Source organism: Pseudorasbora parva, chromosome 21, assembly GCF_024679245.1.
Source record: "Pseudorasbora parva isolate DD20220531a chromosome 21, ASM2467924v1, whole genome shotgun sequence".
NCBI lineage: Eukaryota > Metazoa > Chordata > Actinopteri > Cypriniformes > Gobionidae > Pseudorasbora > Pseudorasbora parva.
The window spans coordinates 5,344,037-5,364,878 of record NC_090192.1 but is presented as its reverse complement, the minus strand read 5'-3'; the positions used below and the strand labels follow the sequence as shown (position 1 = coordinate 5,364,878).

The 20,842-nt window shown below is 40.7% G+C and overlaps 1 protein-coding gene across 1 annotated transcript in view; it reads right to left on the bottom strand.

Moving 5' to 3' along the window:
• LOC137055919 (integrin alpha-X-like) overlaps positions 1-20,842 on the bottom strand; it is a 35,674-nt gene that overhangs the window by 7,456 nt on the left and 7,376 nt on the right. Inside the window, exons 10-21 of the mRNA XM_067429836.1 lie at positions 18,332-18,405; positions 17,912-18,020; positions 17,656-17,792; positions 13,130-13,276; positions 12,812-13,015; positions 12,552-12,685; positions 12,316-12,461; positions 12,015-12,163; positions 9,579-9,710; positions 9,410-9,483; positions 9,170-9,311; positions 5,216-5,314 (exon numbers count right to left, since the gene is read on the bottom strand). Of these exons, the coding sequence (XP_067285937.1) occupies positions 5,216-5,314; positions 9,170-9,311; positions 9,410-9,483; positions 9,579-9,710; positions 12,015-12,163; positions 12,316-12,461; positions 12,552-12,685; positions 12,812-13,015; positions 13,130-13,276; positions 17,656-17,792; positions 17,912-18,020; positions 18,332-18,405 (1,547 nt within the window). The remainder of the gene's footprint in view (positions 1-5,215; positions 5,315-9,169; positions 9,312-9,409; positions 9,484-9,578; positions 9,711-12,014; positions 12,164-12,315; positions 12,462-12,551; positions 12,686-12,811; positions 13,016-13,129; positions 13,277-17,655; positions 17,793-17,911; positions 18,021-18,331; positions 18,406-20,842) is intronic.

Sequence of the window (20,842 nt, the reverse complement as noted above, 5' to 3'; positions counted from 1 at the left end):
AAAAAGACCCAGATGCAGAGTGACAAAGGGTGTGAAATTTATTGACAAGACAAGGCACAAGGGGGATGGTGATGAGTGAAGACAATCCAGACAGAAGGACAAGGCAGCCAACAGGGGAACATAGAAGGATGACTGAGATCAGACCCGGCACTGTTAGGCTGGAGAACCGAGAAGGTTCAGCACCAGACAATAGCAATCCTGGAGATCAGGCAGCGACTTGAGAAACCAGAGGCTTGTTACTTAGAGCTGCAACTGAAGTAATACCAGACTGACTTCCTCATCTTGACTGCAGCCAGGGAGGATCAGGAAGCAAGCAACCCAAGACACAACAAGACGAGACAACAAGAGAGAGCAACATGATATAGCCAGACAACAAAAAACCTAACTAAGCACTACAACTACAGAAAGCAAGAATAGAGAAACTAATATACTGAAGATGTTTAAAAGAAAAACAAATAGCTTGAAAGAAATAACTAATGACAAGCAAATGCAAAGAGAAAAAAGGCAAACTAAAGAGGAACAAAAAAAAGTCCAGATAAAACTTAGCAATAATTAAACCTGACTAGCATAAACACAGGAACTAGAAAATAAAAAGGGGAAAAAATAGCTAAACTTAATTGTTAAGACAAACTAGAAAAAATTGCTGGCCAACAAGACTTGGTAGCACAGTAAAGCTAACAAAGAATGCAGGGAAAGCACACACATGGCAAGCAGGTATCAGGTATGATAGAGGAAGACACAAAATGTGCAGGACTGATGTACCATGCTTGAATTCACTGAGCTCCTGAGAGTGACCCATTCTTTCACAAATGTTAGTAGAAGTTTCTGCATGTCTAGTGCTTGATATAGAGTGAATGCATCGACCACTTTCCCGCCGGAACATGCACCCTGAGCCGGGGCTGAGTGGCAGAAGAGTGTCACGTACACACAAAGGAAATGGTGCGAGGACTCAAGTGCAGAAAATGATTAAATATTTATTTATAACAAATAAAACATAAATGCAAAACAAAACCCACGAGGGGGAAAACGTAACTAGAAAACACATAAACTGAAACTGAACACATACCACAAGGAAGTCACAGGGGAACGGAAGACGTAGACAGTACACAAGGATCCAACACAGACTGACAAACACAAGGAGATTATAAAGGGAACAAACAAGGCAGATAATGAGGGAGAACAGGTGGGGCAAATTAACCAATAATCAGATAACAAGGGGGAGGGAACTGACAGGGACACGAGCACATGCTCAACATAACAAAACCCACAAGTGCACACACGACAGGACAGGCATGTGACATTACTCCCTCCTTAAGGAGCGGCTACCAGACGCTCCACTAGGGACGGGAGGGACAGACCCGGGCGGGACGGGAGGGACAGACCAGGGAGGGACGGGAGGGACAGACCAGGGAGGGAGGGGAGGGACAGACCAGGGAGGCACAGACCAGGGGGGCACGGGAGGGACAGACCAGGGGGGCACGGGAGGGACAGACCAGGGGGGCACGGGAGGGACAGACCAGGGGGGCACGGGAGGGACAGACAAAGAAGGTACAGACAAGGGAGGGGTAAACAAGGGAGGAACGAGGAAAACAAAAAGTTCAGGAGGCCATGGTGGCCCACAAAGTTCAAATGGCCAGGGCGGCCCACCGAGTTCGGGAGGCCCACCAAGTTCAAGCGGCCGGGGCGGCCCATAGAGTTCAGGCAGCCAGGGCAGTGCGGGTAGAGCAGGGCGCCAGGGAGGCGCGGTGAGAGCAGGGCGCCAGAGAGGCGCGGTGAGTGCAGGGGGCGCCAGGGAGGCGCGGTGAGAGCAGGACGCCTCAGCGGCGCACGGAGAGCAGGACGCCTCAGCGGCGCACGGAGAGCAGGACGCCTCAGCGGCGCACGGAGAGCAGGACGCCTCAGCGGCGCACGGAGAGCAGGACGCCTCAGCGGCGCACGGAGAGCAGGACGCCTCAGCGGCGCACGGAGAGCAGGACGCCTCAGCGGCGCACGGAGAGCAGGACGCCTCAGCGGCGCACGGAGAGCAGGACGCCTCAGCGGCGCACGGAGAGCAGGACGCCTCAGCGGCGCACGGAGAGCAGGACGCCTCAGCGGCGCACGGAGAGCAGGACGCCTCAGCGGCGCACGGAGAGCAGGACGCCTCAGCGGCGCACGGAGAGCAGGACGCCTCAGCGGCGCACGGAGAGCAGGACGCCTCAGCGGCGCACGGAGAGCAGGACGCCTCAGCGGCGCACGGAGAGCAGGACGCCTCAGCGGCGCACGGAGAGCAGGACGCCTCAGCGGCGCACGGAGAGCAGGACGCCTCAGCGGCGCACGGAGAGCAGGACGCCTCAGCGGCGCACGGAGAGCAGGACGCCTCAGCGGCGCACGGAGAGCAGGACGCCTCAGCGGCGCACGGAGAGCAGGACGCCTCAGCGGCGCACGGAGAGCAGGACGCCTCAGCGGCGCACGGAGAGCAGGACGCCTCAGCGGCGCACGGAGAGCAGGACGCCTCAGCGGCGCACGGAGAGCAGGACGCCTCAGGGGCGCAGGGAGAGCAGGACGCCTCAGCGGCGCAGGCAGGGCGTTGGGGAAACTTCTCCAGTCCAGCAGTATCCACCAGCACTGGGACCACCGGAATACGATCTGCTGGCATTGGGACCACCGGAACATGATCTGCCGGAACTGGGACCACCGGAACACGATCCGCCGGAACTGGGACCACCGGAACTGCCTCCGGGGCTTCGGATAAAGCCATGTGCTCCTTCCACGCATGCAGGACTGCCACCACAAAGCATCCCATCACAGCCCTCCAGGCCGTTTCCGGACTCGGGACCACCGGAATGGAGTCCACCGGCACAGGGACCACCGGAAAACGATCCACCGGCACAGGGACCACCGGAACATGATCCACCTGCACAGGGACCACCGGAGCACGATCCACCGGCACAGGGACCATCGAAGCACGATCCACCGGCACAGGGACCACCGGAGCACGATCCACCGGCACAGGGACCACCGGAACACGATCCACCGGCACAGGGACCACCGGAACACGATCCACCGGCACTGGGACCACCAAAACACGATCCACCGGCACTGGGACCACCGGAACACGATCCACCGGAACACGATCCACCGGCACAGGGACCACCGGAACTGGGACCACCGGAACACGATCCACCGGAACTGGGACCACCGGAGTTGTGGATGACACCCTGTGCTTCTCCCAAGCATGCAGGACTGCCACCACAAAGCCTCCCATAACAGCCCTCCAGGCCATGTCTGGACTCGGGATTCCCGGACTCGGGACCCCCGGGACTGGCACCGAGGGAGAACTTCTCTGCTGAGTCCTCATTGTATGGTTGGATCCTTCTGTCACGTACACACAAAGGAAATGGTGCGAGGACTCAAGTGCAGAAAATGATTAAATATTTATTTATAACAAATAAAACATAAATGCAAAACAAAACCCACGAGGGGGAAAACGTAACTAGAAAACACATAAACTGAAACTGAACACATACCACAAGGAAGTCACAGGGGAACGGAAGACGTAGACAGTACACAAGGATCCAACACAGACTGACAAACACAAGGAGATTATAAAGGGAACAAACAAGGCAGATAATGAGGGAGAACAGGTGGGGCAAATTAACCAATAATCAGATAACAAGGGGGAGGGAACTGACAGGGACACGAGCACATGCTCAACATAACAAAACCCACAAGTGCACACACGACAGGACAGGCATGTGACAAAGAGCTGCTGCGTGACCGCAGTTATTAGAGGAATACGGGAGTATAGCAAACACTTATCAGTTTAAACTAAAGGTTGGGCTTAATATAGTGGTCCTTACAACTACCACAGATTCGGTGATCCATGGATTATGACATGCAGCCAGGAATCGTGTTTTCTTGACATTTTTAGGAGCCTGATTTCGCCATGATAATTTATAACTGATCAGTCATCACATTTTTCGAGTGAATCCCGCTTGTGTATGTGGATGGGTCAGTGTATTGAAGCGTGCATGTGGCTGCTTGTCACGAATGGAAAACAAAAGTTTTATTCAAATTCTGAATATAAGACCTATTAATAAAAAAATAAATATTAATTATATTGCCCAGACAGCGTGCAAAGAGTGCTTCCTTTATAATCACTAAAAGTTGTCATTCATTCAATAAACGCGATCTCAAAGATTTCCGCAGTGAAGCTGGTATACAATGAAGCTCTTATTTGTTAACTGAACACAGCACCAGGACAAACAAACACTCGAGTGGTGAGTGGATTCCAAGTTCAACACCTGTGATTGGCCAACTGTGTTGTAGATATCTACAAACATGTCTGTGATTGGCTACATTACTCACCGAGGCGAAAACACGTTGGAAATGTAATCATTTGACGAGTGCAAATACAAATACACACTGGATCATTTGCTAGCTCGTTTTCGCTAATAATATGCTATTATTACGAATTCTTACGGAGGATTACAGATCACAGACAAGCAGTTATGGGCAGCGGTTCCCTCTTACAGCAGAAGCAGCAGCAGGTGGCAGTGGTTTGAGTGAAAAAATTGCACGCTATTATCAAGTCCATCTCTAGCTCGGAACAGCAATGTCCATTGGGTCCGTGGACAAGCATCCCATGGCGCCGGGCCTGGTTTTGTGTGTTTTCGCTGCATTCATGCTCTAAACCAGTGCTGCCTCTCAGTCTTTCTGCCCCTCCGCGGAGAGTAATCGCAGTCGCTCCAGCTGACGGTGACGTCACGTGCATTCCCTTTATTATACACCTGTGGCCATGGAAGTGATTGCAACACCTGAATTCAATTATTTGGAGGGGTGTCCCAATACTTTTGACAATATAATTTATGATGGAGTTCAGCGATCTCCATTGTGATATGTTGCTTAAATGAACAAATTAAGTATCATTTTGCCCATCAGTGACTAAATCTGTGATCAAACCTTCTTGATCTTTAATGACTAGATCTTGACTAACTGTAATAAATCTAAACATGAATCTTAACTATCAACAATAAAATGAACACTGTCTATGACATTCTCTTGATTTATGCTCACCTGAAATTGCAATAACACTCATGACATGTAAAAAGAAATGTCTCAAATGAGAACAATAGTGATTAATAATTTTTGAGCAAAAAAAATATCATCAGTTTAAGTATTAATAATGCATTAATGCACATAAGCAAACATTTGTGTCAGGGGTGTGATTACTGACCTGAGTGTTTCCTTTGAGGATGGGTTTACTGATTTGGCAGGTGGTTTCTCCCAGTTTTAATCCTCGCTCAGCATCCAGAGACGCACACTCCACTCTGCCCTGCTCATACATTTATCACACACACACACGCACACACACACACACACAATATGCATCTAATCAACATTCCATTTATGCACAATGATGGATAATTTATATTTCTCTTGTTGTATAATTAACCAGTTTTGCTGAAGACGCCTACTGTGACTGTTTCGACAGCATAGCATTGTGTGTGTGTGTGTGTGTGTGTGTGTGTGTGTGTGTGTGTGTGTGTGTGTGTGTGTGTGTGTGTGTGTGTGTGTGTGTGTGTGTGTGTGTGTGTGTGTGTGTGCAGGGCCGGCCCGTGGCATAGGCGGAATAGGCAAATGCTAGGGGCGCCACTCGTCCATAGGGGCGCCAAAATGAGTGATTTTTCCGGTTTTATTACTGCTACTTTTGATTAATATTAATTTGAAATATTACCCAAAAAATTTTTTTAATAAATCCCCAGACTCTTCCCAGACCACCGCATCAATCTCCCCCTGCCCAGCGAGTGCTTTAAGTGTGTCCGATATTGAACGTGCGATCAATTTAACGTTGGGAATGTGTTGTTGCGTCGCCTCTCGCGCATCTAACTCTAACAGACAGGAATGTGCTTGTTTGCTCGCGCCAGTGAAAGTTGCCTAATTATTATGACGGATGGCCAATGTGTCAAAAAGAGTGTGTGTGTGTGATATGTAGGTTTAGGGGCAGTGTCTGTGTGTGTGTGTGTGATGGATAGGTTTAGGGGCAGTGCAGGGGGATATAAAATACGGTTTGTACAGTATAAAAAACATTACGTCTATGGAGAGTCCCCACAAAGATAGTGAACCAGACGTGTGTGTGTGTTTGTTTTTGTTTTTTTTAATTATAAAAACACAACCAACATATAAAAACCTTGATACAAGGGGCACCAAGTAAAATCTTGCCTAGGGCAGCAAATTGGTCAGGGCCGGGCCTGTGTGTATGTGTGTGATAAAGGATATCCACAGAAGCAGTTTACAGATTGTTTGTTTCTTGTTTATATATAAAAATGTTGACATAATGTAAAGTATTTGCTCTGGCTCTTATTTTCAATAATTTTGCTCAGTTTTTATGCTTCTTGTTGTAAACTGTTGACATTGTACAAGCAAAATGTGACGGTTGGTCAGTGTTGTGTTTGTGATGATCAGACAGCTGGGTTAAAGTCACTCCATTTCTGAGCGTGTTCTGCACTGGAGCTGATTTCTGACAAATTATGAAACAAAAAGTAATTGACTGAAATTATATAAATGAAAATTCTGAAATCCAGCCAACTGTACACATGTAAAACATTTTAGTAAAACGTGATTTAAAGGAGTGATATTTGCTACATTTTGTCTATTTTTTTAATTTAATAGCATAATATAATAATTTTTCCAGCAAACTTCATTTGGGGTCAAAAAGACCCAGATAGCTTACATAAACAAAATTTGAAGCCAATTAAGCAAAAATATAAATAAAATTAAAGATAAAACGTCTCGGTTATGTTTGTAACCTTGAAACCCATTCAAGTTCACACAGACTTTGTTTCTAAATCGTTTAATACTGTCAGTCCCACCGCTGGCCATCTTGATCATACCTGTCAAGTATCCCGTTTTGGCCGGGAAAGTCCCGTATTTTACCCTTCTTTCCCGCCGTCCTCCCGTATTCGTATTTTCCCATAAATCTCCCATATTTTAACCTATGTTATTAAAAAATAATAATACCAAAGTAAAAAAAAAAAAACATTTCCACTCTGAGCTCTGTCTAGCCTCGCGATAACTGCCATCTGCAGTGGCCATTGTCGTGAGGTTGGTTAGTGTGTGAGGTCAGATGACGAGTGACAACGCGGGGAAAAAACTAAACAGAGACGGATGATGGACATAACGATAGAGATGGAAGGCACTCCTGCCAAAAAACCCAAACCCTTGTGTAAATACGGTGATCAATGGGACAGCGAATTTAATTTCTCTGAAGAGGAGCAGGTGGGGGGCAGTCACGTGTTTTGTAAGTTTTGTAACTGCGACTTCAACGTGCGAAGCGGAAGATCTTTTAAAGTGACAGTAATCACTTATAATGACAATGTAAAGAACAAAAGTAATTGCTCACTAAATATGCTCTGCTCTTGAGTAAATAACTTCATTAACTTTAATAAGGATTAATCTATATATAATTCATAACTTATGCAGTGCAAACTGATAACAATTTATGTATGTTTCCTACTTGTTAAGCTGTTATACAGGTAGGAAGAGCACAATATTTATGAGGATTTATGTGAAGATTTATGCCCCTCGAACCCCCCTTCAACACTTAAAAGGTAGGGTAGGTAAGAATTGGTTAAAAAAAAAAATTCCACATTTGTTTAAACGTTCTTTATATATCAATACATAATTAAAATGTAAGTAGCCTACTCTGAAAAAGAGAGTATAAAAATCAGCTGACTCTAGACTTTTTAATCTGCAATAAACTGACTGAAACAGCTGACCTGCTGTATACGCACGGCTATTGATGGAGTGAAGCTGTCTGCAGTGTGAAAGATGTAATCCGTTAACATGGGTACGAAAAAAAAATGCATGAATGTGTGAAACGGGCATCAGCAGTGTCGCCATGGGCAACTCGACGTCAAGTAAGATAAATATATGCTGCTAAACTAAACATTGTTGAATTGTTAAACAAAAGAAAACAATTTAAGGCAAATGAATAAACTTTTGTCTAATTTCGCCATTTTTAGCTGAAAATATGCCTATATGTGATTCATAATGTAGGCCTTAACGAACAAGAAATATTAACCAAGCCATTTTAATCAGATTAGGTATAAAATTAGTGCAGATGCGTAGCCATGCTCGATGTAGGCCTATTGCCACTTTCATATGGCTTTCTCGTGCGACGGTGCCTATACATAAGGTCACAGTTTTGTCCACCACCCTTCTTCCATCATCCTTATATTTTATGGGGAAGCAAAAATGCTCTCATACATACGATTTGAATGATGCGGGAGGTGACGTGAACACATGAGTGCTGTGTGTAGTTTCACTTGAACTCGTCACTGAATTTAAAGGAACAAAATTGTTTTAAAAGTCTTTTACTCTGAAGCTGATTTTAACTTAATTCTTAATTGCTCTAACTGCTTTTTTATTTTTTCTCCCTTTTGTAGCACTTTGAGATTTTCTTTCAAATGTAAAGTGCCTTATGAATAAAATGTATTATTTTTATTATTACTCTGTGAACAAATTTAGATTAATCCGCGATTTTAAAAAGATTTGCTATAAAATCCTCGGGTCATGTCCATGCCGAAACGTAGGTCGTGATCCGTATGCATTACGGATCAACTGCGATCAGTTACACCCATAATCTGTTTGGTTTTGATTATCATCTCTGTCACGGTCACGCTCACATGAGATTGCAGTTCATCATGAAAGTTTATTATTTGCATGCATTTAAAGCCATTTCAATCTAAAAAAATGGTTTTCTGAGCGCACAGATCCGAAGCATGCACAACGCATTCCATGAGTATTAAATTAATTTATTCTTATTCTTAAACTGTCAAATACACACAAGGTTATGTCAAAAACACACAAAGTTCACATGAACGCAGTCAAACATGGGGTCTATGCTAATAGGCTGGAGGCTGTCAGCAGTTGTGGGTGGGGCCTGTGCAATGTGATGTCATGAATTAACGGCTTATTCTGAGACACTGCTTATGATTTATGGGGATTAAAAAAGGAGGGAGTGGAATTTTACCATTATATAGTGGTACACCATGTAAAAGTGAATTATGCATTATAGGTCCCCTTTCAATAAATACTAATGGTCCATATATTAAATGTGGCTCTGGTATTAAAAATTTTCTTTAAAAATGTAATGCATCTTCACTGTTTTTTACAGTGAAGTATCTACCTGTTTAGATGTGATTCTCCTGTAGGAAAGTCCCAAGGGGTATTTGAGGGTGAAGAAAGTGTTGTATGAGTTTTCTCCTCTGTTCTCTACAAACACTGTCACGTTGATCTCCTGCATTATCCCAACCTCTATGTTTGTAGATCTGGATAATAAAAACCAAAGACAGATATGCTAATACTTTCGTAATTATTAATTTATTTTAATACTTCAGTTCAGAAATAGAGCACATGGTTTGCTCACCCAGAGAAATTGAAATCCATTCGGAGGTTGTCGACACATAAATTATCAGATCCACAGTCTATCTCAAAATCTAGCTGTAAAACAAAGTGAGGGCACAGAAAAATTAATGTATTGTTCATATGTGATGACGTTCTGCTAATTTCTGCTCTTTACAGAGATGAACTCTTACATTGTGGTCTATGGAGGTCTTTATCTCCGATAGCAGAATTGGTCTCAAGTTTTGCATACTTCCTGACTGAAGACCCTCAAATGTGAAATTTAACTGATTGGACAATGGGTTGAGAGCATCTTCTGAACAAGCCTTATGAAAATAAGAAATAATAAGAGATGTTATTAACAAAGCACTATGATTCTACTTGGGCAATCTTATGCATTTGATTCTTTTTATGCATATTTCATATCATATTTCTTAAAATGTTGAACACTGAACTTAACATTTTATCACAGTTAAGTAGACAATATATAGATCACTGGATCTTTATCTCCATCCTATCAGGTTACATACTGGTCAGGTTACTTTTCCTGTCAATTTTCTTGCCGCTGTGTAAATAATCAATTTTGATCAATTTGAATCTATTGTAACTACACTTTTCGATGCAAGCATATTGCATTACAACAAAAATGGGTAACACTTTACAATACGGGTGCACTAATATGCATTAATTCATGCTTAACTAATGCACAGATAATCATGAGTAAATGTATTACTAATGGTGAATGTCTCGGTTACGTCTGTAACCTTAGTTCCCGTAATGGGAACGAGACGCTGCGTCACCACTCTGGCAATGCCCCAGCGTGATTGTGTCATGAAGCGCGTATGTAATCAGTCCAATGGAGAGACGGAACATCATCGACCCAGAAACTATAAAGCCTGCTGGCAAACACATGCCCCCAGCTTCTGAAAAAGGCCTGAAACAAGTCGCTAGAGGGCATGTCGGGTGACACAGCGTCTCGTTCCCATTCCGGGAACTAAGGTTACAGACGTAACCGAGACGTTCCCATTCATAGGAACTCGAGCTCGTAAGGAGGCGAGAGCAGGGAGGAACACACCTTCTGAACTATTGTTCGTTCGCCATATCTCTCACTGTCAGTAATGTGTAAATTTTTGTGTGGAAAAACAACAAAGTCTGAACTCAGACACAACACAGACAGTTTGGACAATGAAACATAGAGCGCTTGTTGAAGGCAACAGAAGCTGGGGGAGTGTGTTTGCCAGCAGGCTTTATAGGTTCTGGGTCGATGATGTCACCGGCCTATGGCGTTCCGTCTCTCCATTGGACTGATTACATGATGCACGATTCACGATGCAATCACGCAGAGGCGTTCCCAGAGCGGTGACGCAGCTCGAGTTCCTATGAACGGGAACTAAGCCATGTATTAATGATTACTACATCAGCAAATAATGAAGATTCTACATGATTAATAGATTATGTAATTATGACATATTTAACTAATAATAATTGAATGATGTATTAATTCCCTAATAACATATTATATGAACTAATAATGTAAATTAATGTGTTAATTACCACAACGGGTCAAAGCCATGCATTTCAACTTCCAGTTGTCTGCTTTAATTCATCATTAGCTAATTTATTAAAGTATCATTATGTTATGACTTGACTTGTTGGGGCACATGACTATTAACTAATTCAAAATTAATTAAAAACCCATAACCTCAATTACATATTAATTAATCAATTAGTTAATAGTCATGTGCCCCAACAAGTGAAGTCATAACATAATGATACCTTTGTACAGGTCCTTCTCAAAAAAATTGCATATTGTGATAAAGTTCATTATTTTCCATAATGTAATGATAAAAATTAAACTTCCATATATTTTAGATTCATCGCACACCAACTGAAATATTTCAGGTCTTTTATTGTTTTTATACTGATGATTTTGGCATACAGCTCATGAAAACCCCAAATTCCTATCTCAAAAAATTAACATATCTAAACGAGCTATTAACCTAATCATCTGAATCAACGAATTAACTCTAAACACCTGCAAAAGATTCCTGAGGCTTTTAAAAACTCCCAGCCTGGTTCATTACTCAAAACCGCAATCATGGGTAAGACTGCCGACCTGACTGCTGTCCAGAAGGCCATCATTGACACCCTCAATGATTAATAAAAGCAGACAACTGGAAGTTGAAATGCATGGCTTTGACCCCTTGTGGTAATTAACACGTTAATTTAAACTATTAGTTAATATAATATGTTATTAGGGAATGAATACATTATGACATATTTAACTAATAACAATTTAATGATTACTTAGTCTATTAATCATGTAGAATCTTCATTAGTTGATGATGCAGTAATCATTAATACATGGATTAATTCGCCATTAGTAATACATTAACTCATGATTATCTGTGCATTAGTTAAGCATGAATTAATGCATATTAGTGCACCCTTATTGTAAAGTGTTACCCAAAAATGTATTAATCAAAGATAATTAATGAAGTTTAAATTCCTGGGTTTTTTAAGTATAACAAACAGGAATTATCATTTAGTTCCAAATTTTAGCCTAGATTCATCAGATTCACTGAAACTCTACTCATAAATGCAAAACAGAAATGCCATTTGATGCTTACCTCTATAAAAAAAGGATGACTTTTGCATACTTCCTGCGACTGAATGTTCATCACATCACTGAGGAGACGGTTTTTGGGTGTGAAGTATGCACGATATTTCTGTCGCTTGGCATCCAGCATGATAGTGTAATTAATCTTTGCAGCCAAACCTAACAAGTTTTGATCATAAATGGCCAAAAATATTAGCAATGCAACAATAGCAGATTTCAAGAGCACACCATAACACTACAAACCCAGAGAAGAATCTATGGACATATGTGATGTAAGAACAATTAAAAATATAATTATGTTATGAATAAACCTGTTATGTGATGTTGGTTTTGGGTCATGGTGAAGCACACCGTCAGGGTGTTTTGCAGTGGCGTTATGCAGTCTGTTTGGTCACTGGTTGGTATTTTGGTTGGGTTGTAAGTTACTTTGGTTTCCAAGAGCATGATGGGTCTGGACCTGAATGATGCACATATAACACATATGAATTATTATGGCTAAAACACTGTATTTCTATATAGTTATAGTTCTTTATAGAAGAAAACAGACCTGAGAAGCAGAACTGCTCCCATGGACCCAACAGCAATGTCAGGAAGTCCGTCTTTACTCTGGTCTGGAGAAAACTGACTCAATGAAATCCCAAAGAACCGCAAACCTGCTCGCACAGATGATCCAGCAATCCTCTGTTTCATTCAAGAGGGAAAGAGAGAGATAACAAAAAATATTAGAATATTAGAGAAGTGAGTCAAGAAAAAGTATTTTATGTGAATTATCCCTTTAAACTGCCAGCAACCCCATGTCTTTTTCACCTGTGAGTATTTTGAAATGATCCCTCCATCTATCCCATTGAAGATGTAGATGCTGCCCTGTCCATCCTCCTCTAAAGGAGCTCCAATCAGCACATCCGTGAAACTATCACCATTCAGATCTGCTGGATTGGCCAGAGAAGAGCCAAACCGACCTCTCTGACCTGCCATGCCCTCCAGTGTATACGAAGCATATTCAAAGATTTGCTATGAAGATATAACCGGAGAAACAGGGATAAACATACACAAATGTACATTCATGTATTCAATCTTACCTGATGACAAATTTTAAGTATTTTTGTTATTTTTTTAATCACTGACCCGACTATTGATGCTGTAAACAAACACTTTACCCTCCCGGTCAGACTCTATGTACGTTGGTGCCGATACCAAAAGTAGGTCTGTAATCGAGTCCCTGTTCAAATCCACCACACACACCTCAGCTCCAAAATATGAGCCAATCTGAGGCTGAGAAAAGAGAAGTTTGAACATTAAAATAATCTGTACTCCCTATTGATACTAACATGCTACTCTACATTGTGTTTTGAGCCTTCTTGTTGTAAGTTTCCTTCTTGGTGAAATACTATTTCAAGCATACTGACTTTTTTACACTGTTAAAGACTTGGATTCCCATTCTAAACATGGAGACATTAAAAAAAAGAGAAGACATTTTTTTTTTTTTTTTTAAAGAAAAAAGTTGGACGTTTGATGGAGTATTTCTGTGCCAAATATACTCCATTTTTCGAGTATGGGTCTGTGTGATGTTAGATAAGGCAGAATGTCCCTGTATGGACTGTCCTTCTCCCGGAAGGGCAAGTGCGCGACTAGAGTGAGAGCGCAAACGCATGCCTGGTGTTACAATATATTCGGTTCCTAAAATATTTGGTTCCAATGGGTGGAGCTTACATGAATATTCAGATCCTGTTGTGTGGGCGGGGCGAATATTACAGGCGAGTGAAACCGAAATTATTAGCGTGAGCGCCTCAGATCACGTTTTGTTTTATGGATTATAAATATTCATAATATCCTGTTGTGTGGGCGGGGTCAACATTACAGGCGATTGGAATAGAAATTATTAGCGTGACCGACTCAGATCGAAATTGTTTTATGGATTATTTCAAACAGGTAATAAAGTTGAACGAAAATAAGCTTCAACTACTCCAATGACAACTACAAAAAAGATATATTTCACCAAATTTCTGATTATTATTATTTATTTTTTTTGACATTCTATTATACAAATCTGAGCTTTTTAACAGTATGATTGCGGGTTTCAATAAATATTTACCAATATACTATTCTTGTGTTTTTATTCTGTCTTCTAAAGTTGCCATCCACACGATATGTCTCCAGCCACTCGTTTTTTTTTTCTTCTTTTTTTTCTGGAAAGACTCAGTACAGCGTATATTTCTTTTATAAATATAATAAAATTAAAGACTTTTCTGAGATATGAAGGATGTCAGGGTTCTGCCCTGGCAGCTCTGTCTGTTTTGTCTTTGTTTAATGTTTCTATGTTTGTTTTGTGTCTTAGTACTTGGATCTGTCTCTCTCTGTGTTTGTCATGTGTTCCTCTTGTCCTACCTCCTTGTTTGCCGTTACCACACCCCCTTGTTTAGTCTGGTCTAGTCCTCGTTTCTCTAATTGTGCTCACCTGTTCCTCATGTGCTCTGGTCCCTTTATATTGTGCTACCTTCCCTCATGTCTTTGCTGGTTCGTTGTGTATGTTTGTGAGCGTTTGCTTGTGCGTACATGTCTCTAGCTCCTTGTCTAGCCTAGTCTAGCCTTTTCTAGTTTTAGTGTCTCCTGTTTTTCTAGCTTTGAATTTATTTTCAGTTTTTTCTTTGTTCCTGAGTTTTTGAGTCTAGTGAAGTTTCTGTCTTTATTTTTGCTTGGTTTCTCCAGGTCTTATTTTGGTATTTTTCTTCTAGCCTTATTGTTTAGTTTTCTTGGTTCTGATAGCTTACCTTTTTATTTTTCCTGTTTTCCACTTTTATTTTCTCAGTTCAGTCTTTTTATAGAGATTGGTTTTGTTTTATTTTTCTTCGTTTTCTAGCTCCAGTTTTTATTTTAAGTTTTTGTTTAATTTAGTCATAGTTCTTAGTTTGTCTGTTTCTTGTTGTCTTGTCTAGAGTCTTGTCGTGTGTGTGTGTCCTGTGTTGTTTTCTGTCCAGTGTTTTTTCCCTGGCCGCTGTCTCCACTGCCTGTCAGCCAAGACTCCTGCTTCGGTGAGAACCTCAAGCCTCAGGTTCCTGCCTGGATTGGTCCAACCCCGCCCTGCCTGGTGTTGCCTCCCAAGCTGTCGTGAAGTTCATTGGCTGCCTGGACTGGTCTCAGTGGTCATCCTCCCCTGCCCGTCATCGTCGTGTCTTTCCCCTGCCCTGGTGTTTGGACTGTCACTCATCCACTACCCCATTGTGTCTGTTGATCTGTCTTGTTAATAAACTGTCCTTGTTCACTCTGCATCTGGGTCCTCCACTTCCTGATCCTTGACAAAGGATGCAGTCCTACTCTATAGGTACTCAAGATTGACATGAGATTGACTAAAAATGATTGTCCCCCTACCCCCAACATTAAACTCTTCAGACCAGGGGTCTCCAACACGTTGCCAAGACTTTGCATCTAATCAGAGTGAGCTAATTTTATCTGACATAGAATTTTTTATTTATGAACAAATGTAAATGTAAACATGCAAATGTAGGGTTGTCACAAGTACAGGTAGGCTACTTTAGTACGATGTTGGTAGTGAAATTTAAAAAAAATTATGATACCAGCATTTCCGGTTTTACCAACTCCAGAGTAGGCTATATTCGGTACACGCAGCCTTCGTGTTAATCCAAGCGCAGGGCTCCAAACTGTAGCCATATATATACTAGTGTCTGTGAATATTATACTACAAATTACTATTTAAACATTACTCCTGCAAATTCTGCGCCTCTGCGTGAATAACAGGCGCAGATGCGAGGGCGGGCCCGCGCGTGCACACACACACACACACACACACACACACACACGTGTCTCTGCCGTGTGCCACTATGAGGACACACGGACGCATAAACTGTCACTTAATGAGAATTTAACATTTCATTTAAGTAAGCTGTCATATGAACACAGACACTCAAAGGTCTTCACGGCATAATAAAAGTTTGGGTGAAGTTTAACGTGGAGAAATTGACAGAATATATTAGGCTACTGTTGCAGCCTATACAGTAGATGTAACTACATCTCTATGTAATAATAATACGTCTCTACTAATAAGAATAATTATGCCTAGATGGTTCCTTATTTTTCACTTGATATTTTATGTACAAACAATGATTACTTTTTAAACAGCATACAGCCTTTAAATGTTTGTGTATGATTTACTTATAATAATTATCATCGTAAATAATAAACGTTTTAAATTTAATTGATTATTTTTAAAATAGTAAAAAAAAAAAAACATATTTTTCTGTGGTACCAAAATTGGTACTACTGACTAGCCTACCGTAAAATGTTTATGGTGTTGGTACCGACTACTGGAACTTCTACTACACTCTTTCAGGTGTAAAACAGTTTGGGTTGTTGTTAATATGAGAATTATGATGCATTATTTAAGAGTTTTAAGTATTGTAGAACATAATAGCTCTTGGCGACTTTCATTTTTAAAAAGTAGCTCTCACAATGAAAAAAGGTTGGAGACCCCTGCTTCAGAACAAGTGAATGGTCACCATTATTTTGAACAATGGTTGAAAAAACATGCATTTTACCAAAATATAAAACAAATTATTTAGTTTCCCCATTTGTCCAATTTGATAACATTTTTAGTCATATGCATAATGGTAAATTGCACATTGTAATTTCGTCACCTTTGTCTAAACTTTACGAATGGTCCAAAGTGCAGTTTTAATATCAGCCGGTTATGGATTTGTACATGCTAATATTGGTCATTATACAACAAATCATTTTCAACAGGTCCTGTTCAGACATCATCTTTGAAGAATAAAATGCTAATAATGCCAAGTTCCAAGGAAGGATGGAAATGCTGCTTTATTTCAAATGTTCTATGTGAAATTCCAGTTTTAGTGCATATGTTTAAGTGATAGTTCACCCAAAAAAAGAAACTTTTACGCTTACACTTTATTTCGATAGTCCACTTTAGACATTCTACTAACTATAAGTAACTTTGCAACTACATGTCAACTAACTCTCATTAGAGTATTAGTAGACTGTCATTAGACTGGTAGGTTATGGTTAGGTGTTAGGGTTCGGGTTTGGGTTAGTAGAATAAGTTGAATTGTAGTTGCCAAGTTGCTTATAGTCAGTAGAATGTCTGTTGGGGGACCAACAAAATAAAGTTTTAGTAAATATTAATCAGACAGTCTACAAATACTCTAATGACAGTTAGTTGACATGTAGTTGCAAAGTTACTTAGTCGACTTGTAGAATGTTAGTAGACATTTGTAGACATAGTTAGTAGAATGTCTAAAGTGGACTATCAAAATAAAGTGTTACCACTTTTACTCATCCTAATGTTGTTCCAAACCTATATGAGTTTCTTTGTTCTGCTGAACACAAACAAAGATATTTTGAAGAATGTTTGTAACCAAGCAGATAGAGCAACCATTGACTATCATAGTATTTCCCCCTACTATCAGGAGTCAATTTGCTCTATCCACTTGGTTACAAACATTTTTCTAAATATTTTCTTTTGTGTTCAGCAGAACAAAGAAACTCATACAGGTTTGGAACAACATTAGGATGAGTAAAAGTTTCTTTTTTGGGTGAACTATTCCTTTAAATTTGCAACTTTGGATGGAAACATATCTAGAGACATGGTTTTGACACCAAAAAAAAAGTAAGTGAAATACCTTGGGAGAGTCCAGCTGCAGATTATATTGATTGGATCTAAGTTGAGATACAAAGACTTGTCCTTTATGCTTGTATCTCGGGGCTCCTAGAATAGCAAAGCTGGCCCTTGACATTTTTGCAGTAGCCATCGAATAACCTTCAGACAAAAGGCAGTAGTACAATAATATGCATATTCTGGGTTGTATTTGCTGTACTATAGAAGAAAATTACTTGACATTCACATCTTCTATGTTTGAGTGTTTCAAAGAAGCTCACCTAGATAGCTCTCATGCTCAGTGCCTATTAGAAAGGGGAAGTCTGGAAAATATTCTTGATATCCACCTTTCCATTGGTGAGCTCCCACAGCACTCACTAACACGCTTCCCTAAAGAAAAAGAAAAAACAACGAAAAACTAAACTGTACTGAATTTGGATACATAGAGAACATCTCAATATACCCCATACCCCTCATATTATATAATGACAAACCATTTGCCACAATTACAAAAAATAACAATAAAAAATAATTAATTAAAGGGTAAAATATTGACTTTAGGTTAATACATGTTATGGTATTAAAAGCTTATTAAAAATATAAGCTTAATATAAAATATAACAGTATAACCATACTATGATCATTCCCTTGTTCTGAAGAGTTCAATGTTAAGTATCTGGTAAATCTGTATATTTATTTACGTATGGTGTGAAAGCTGCGCTGAATCCATCCTGTGCAAACTCCATTCTGGAGGAATCACCTGAAGTCTGGGTTCCTGCAACAAATCAACAGAATTTACTAAAATAAATCATTGACTCAAAGTCATTTAAAGCTTTTAGGAAAAATCTATTCAGTATATACAGTGTATTTGTATATATACAGTATTGTTCAAAATAATAGCAGTACAATGTGACTAACCAGAATAATCAAGGTTTTTAGTATATTTTTTATTGCTACGTGGCAAACAAGTTACCAGTAGGTTCAGTAGATTCTCAGAAAACAAATGAGACCCAGCATTCATGATATGCACGCTCTTAAGGCTGTGCAATTGGGCAATTAGTTGAATTAGTTGAAAGGGGTGTGTTCAAAAAAATAGCAGTGTGACATTCAATCACTGAGGTCATCAATTTTGTGAAGAAACAGGTGTGAATCAGGTGGCCCCTATTTAAGGATGAAGCCAACACTTGTTGAACATGCATTTGAAAGCTGAGGAAAATGGGTCGTTCAAGACATTGTTCAGAAGAACAGCGTACTTTGATTAAAAAGTTGATTAGAGAGGGGAAAACCTATAAAGAGGTGCAAAAAATGATAGGCTGTTCAGCTAAAATGATCTCCAATGCCTTAAAATGGAGAGCAAAACCAGAGAGACGTGGAAGAAAATGGAAGACAACCATCAAAATGGATAGAAGAATAACCAGAATGGCAAAGGCTCAGCCAATGATCACCTCCAGGATGATCAAAGACAGTCTGGAGTTACCTGTAAGTACTGTGACAGTTAGAAGACGTCTGTGTGAAGCTAATCTATTTTCAAGAATCCCCTGCAAAGTCCCTCTGTTAAAAAAAAGGCATGTGCAGAAGAGGTTACAATTTGCCAAAGAACACATCAACTGGCCTAAAGAGAAACGGAGGAACATTTTGTGGACTGATGAGAGTAAAATTGTTCTTTTTGGGTCCAAGGGCCACAGGCAGTTTGGGAGACGACCCCCAAACTCTGAATTCAAGCCACAGTACACAGTGAAGACAGTGAAGCATGGAGGTGCAAGCATCATGATATGGGCATGTTTCTCCTACTATGGTGTTGGGCCTATTTATCGCATACCAGGGATCATGGATCAGTTTGCATATGTTAAAATACTTGAAGAGGTCATGTTGCCCTATGCTGAAGAGGACATGCCCTTGGAACGGTTGTTTCAACAAGACAATGACCCAAAACACACTAGTAAACAGGCAAAGTCTTGGTTCCAAACCAACAAAATTAATGTTATGGAGTGGCCAGCCCAATCTCCAGACCTTAATCCAATTGAGAACTTGTGGGGTGATATCAAAAATGCTGTTTCTGAAGCAAAACCAAGAAATGTGAATGAATTGTGGAATGTTGTTAAAGAATCATGGAGTGGAATAACAGCTGAGAGGTGCCACAAGTTGGTTGACTCCATGCCACACAGATGTCAAGCAGTTTTAAAAAACTGTGGTCATACAACTAAATATTAGTTTAGTGATTCACAGGATTGCTAAATCCCAGAAAAAAAAATGTTTGTACAAAATAGTTTTGAGTTTGTACAGTCAAAGGTAGACACTGCTATTTTTTTGAACACACCCCTTTCAACTAATTGCCCAATTGCACAGCCTTAAGAGCGTGCATATCATGAATGCTGGGTCTCATTTGTTTTCTGACAATCTACTGAACCTACTGGTAACTTGTTTGCCACGTAGCAATAAAAAATATACTAAAAAACTTGATTATTCTGGTTAGTCACATTGTACTGCTATTATTTTGAACAAGACTGTATATATATATATATATATATATATATATATATATATATATATATATATATATATATATATATATATATATATATATATATATACACACACACACACTCACCTAAAGGATTATTAGGAACACCATACTAATACTGTGTTTGACCCCCTTTCGCCTTCAGAACTGCTTTAATTCTACGTGGTATTGCTTCAACAAGGTGCTGAAAGAATTCTTTAGAGATGTTGGCCCATATTGATAGGATAGCATCTTGCAGTTGATGGAGATTTGTGGGATGCACATCCAGGGCACGAAGCTCCCGTTCCACCACATCCCAAAGATGCTCTATTGGGTTGAGATCTGGTGACTGTGGGGGCCATTTTAGTACAGTGAGCTCATTGTCATGTTCAAGAAACCAATTTCAAATGATTTGAGCTTTGTGACATTGTCCATTATCCTGATGAAAGCAGCCATCAGAGGATGAGTATATGGTGGCCATAAAGGGATGGACATGGTCAGAAACAACGCTCAGGTAGGCCGTGGCATCTAAACGATGCCCAATTGGCACTAAGGGGCCTAAAGTGTGCTAAGAATACATCCCCCACACCATTACACCACCACCACCAGCCTGCACAGCCTGTAACAAGGCATGATGGATCCATGTTCTCATTCTATTTATGCCAAATTCTGACTCTACCATCTGAATGTCTCAACAGAAATCAAGACTCAT